Raw genomic sequence first — 2,523 nt, forward strand, 5'->3', positions numbered from 1 at the left:
TAAATTTTAATAAGTAAAATAAAAAAAAAAACAGTTTTTATAAAATGTTCGGAATGCTAGCATTGGTGGCAGCTGAAAATAATAGTCACACAAATGAAAAAATAAAAAGACGGATTTTAAGAGATTGCAGCAATCCGTTAGATTTGAATGAGTCGACGTAAGTGGTTAATTCATACTGGATGAATCAACGAAAAATAAGGATTACTTTTAGCTTTATAAATTATTATAGGGTGAACAAAGATGCTTTTTGCATGCTGGTAAAAGTCGTTACACCGCACGTTAAGTTATCATCCATACCAAGTTCTATTCAGTTGGCCTGCAAATTGCGTTTTTTAGCGGAAGGGGGCATTCAAAAAGCGGTAGGCATCGACAAGCAAATAGCTTTGGGTAGGAGCACTGCTGGAAAAATTTTGACAAATGTTATCGCAATTTTGGAAAAGCGCATCTGTCCATCATAAATGCGTCTAAACGCCACTTTATGCAAAAATTTGGGATTCCGGGTGTGGTAGGTTGTGTGGACGGAACACATATGACAAAGCCTCATCGTGACCACCACCTTTTTTATAATAGGAAAGGCTATTTCAGCATTAACGCCATGATAGTAAGGACTTTCAAGTTCTTTTTGAAATTTCTTTTCAATATGCTGCTCTTTTGTACAGATTTGCGACTACAAAATGACGATTAGAGCAGTGAATACTAGGCGCGCTGGTTCTTGCCACGATTTACTAATATGGTGCGTAAGCAAGGCGCACGACTACTTCTGCCAGTGCTATGAGAGCGGTGAACGTGGAAGTTGGCTTAATTTAACGTGAAACACGCATCTGCAGTCTAGCCCGACTTCTTCAATACCAGCCCGAAAAGATTCCAAAATGATTAATGTATGCTGTGCGCTACATAATATTTGTAGATACTACAAGGTACAGGATGTCGAGGACGTTCACTTTGCTAATGAAGGTGAAGAGGAACTAAGTGAAATATCGGCTAGTAGAGAAGCAAATACAATAAGAGATGACATTGCTAATAGCTTGCGTTAATAGTATTTAAGGAAAATTTTTATTAAAACAAAATTATAATAAAAAATGAATAAATTCTTAAAATATTTAATCTCTATTGGAGCTTAAAATTAAAAAAAAAAATTAGCGTCGATTAGCTTTCGCTAAATTAATCTTCTTTTCTTCTAACTCCAACTCTTTGCTTTTCACATCCAGCTTCTCCTTGAGAAGCTCTTCCATCTTTAAATTATTTCTTTAAGTTTCTTCGGCAAAATTTTCAAACACTTCGCCAAATTTTTTAAAATTGTGACTCACACCTCTAATATGACTATCTATACTTTTCATTAGACGTACATTTTCTTTACTTTATTCATTTCGTTGCTTCAAATGTTGCTCCATATTTTTTATAGCCTGTGTCTGCTCCACAATATATTTTTTTACAGATTCTTGTCTTTTTACAAACAATCGCCTTCCAGTCGAGCCACACCTGTAATTGTATTACCATGAATAAAAAGTTATCATGCTAAAGAATAAAAAAAAATGCAATTTACCTTTTTCCATCCCTGGATATCTTTGCTAGGTGGACCATGGCTGTTTAGATCACCTGTCAGTTCTGCCCATAGTTGCTCCGTGGCCACTTTGTCGCCTTTGACAAAGCCAGTTGCAATTTCCTTATGCATCTCCATAAATCTTAGCAAGATTCCATCTTGCACAGTGCTCTTGTGTTTACCCCTTCAAAATAATATATCAAAATTATTATATTCTTTATTTACATAACTTGTGAAACTGATTTAATTCAAAAAAAAATGTTATTATACTTACATGTTATTTTCACCACTTTTAAATTCACAACTATTTCGATAAGTGTTTTTAATCACATGTTTTTATGCGGACTCGATTTCTAGAGCATGCCAGAATAACATTGTTTTTATATTAAAATATTAAATAAAACTCGACATAATTTATATAAAATTGTAACGACCTTTTTCCCCGGCCCTATCTATAGCTGGGGTATACTCAGTGAGTATACCAGGGTTCGTTATAAGAAATTTATAAATGTGAAATAATAGAGACACTTCTGTTTAAAGTAGCGTTTATTATTTAACCAAAAAAATATAAATTAAGTTGTGGAAAGTAATGGACAGCGATGTTGAAAATGTTGTCAATGATGTGGAATGTTGTTAATGTTGTAACACTGTTGTAGCGATGTTGTAAAAGGTGTAGAATGTTGTATGATGTTGATGTCAGTGGTGCGCAAGTTGCTGTCATTAGAATCGTGAAATCTTGAAGTGAAAGAAATTCCAAATAGCAAAACCTGTAGTGAAAGAAATTCCAAATAGCAAAACCTAAAGAAACTCTAATAAAATATAAATCAATACCTTTGTCAGTAAAAACCAGACAAGGGTCCCTTCCTGCTATTACGCCTGCCCACGTCCGTCAGCAATTGCCAAACGCTCGTTGTCCCACACGCCTTCTGACAGTGTTTGTGACTCGTCGTCCATTCCTCCATCAGCTATGGCCAAATGGAAAA

The 2,523-nt window shown here is 34.9% G+C and overlaps 1 protein-coding gene across 2 annotated transcripts; it reads left to right on the forward strand.

Moving 5' to 3' along the window:
• Nucleotides 1-851, forward strand: LOC119670664. 2 transcript variants are annotated; one of them, XM_038081028.1, is made up of 3 exons: nucleotides 1-157; nucleotides 230-601; nucleotides 660-851. In XM_038081028.1, exons 1-2 carry the CDS (start codon nucleotides 45-47, stop codon nucleotides 456-458), a joined length of 342 nt encoding a protein of 113 aa, XP_037936956.1. In that variant the 5' UTR covers nucleotides 1-44; the 3' UTR covers nucleotides 459-601; nucleotides 660-851. The 2 variants fall into 2 exon arrangements, with proteins under 2 accessions (XP_037936956.1, XP_037936955.1); XM_038081027.1 differs by having other exon boundaries at nucleotides 212-851.
• The last annotated feature ends 1,672 nt before the right edge of the window (nucleotides 852-2,523 follow it).

Source organism: Teleopsis dalmanni, chromosome 1, assembly GCF_002237135.1.
Source record: "Teleopsis dalmanni isolate 2A chromosome 1, ASM223713v2, whole genome shotgun sequence".
In the NCBI taxonomy this organism is placed as follows: Eukaryota; Metazoa; Arthropoda; class Insecta; order Diptera; family Diopsidae; genus Teleopsis; species Teleopsis dalmanni.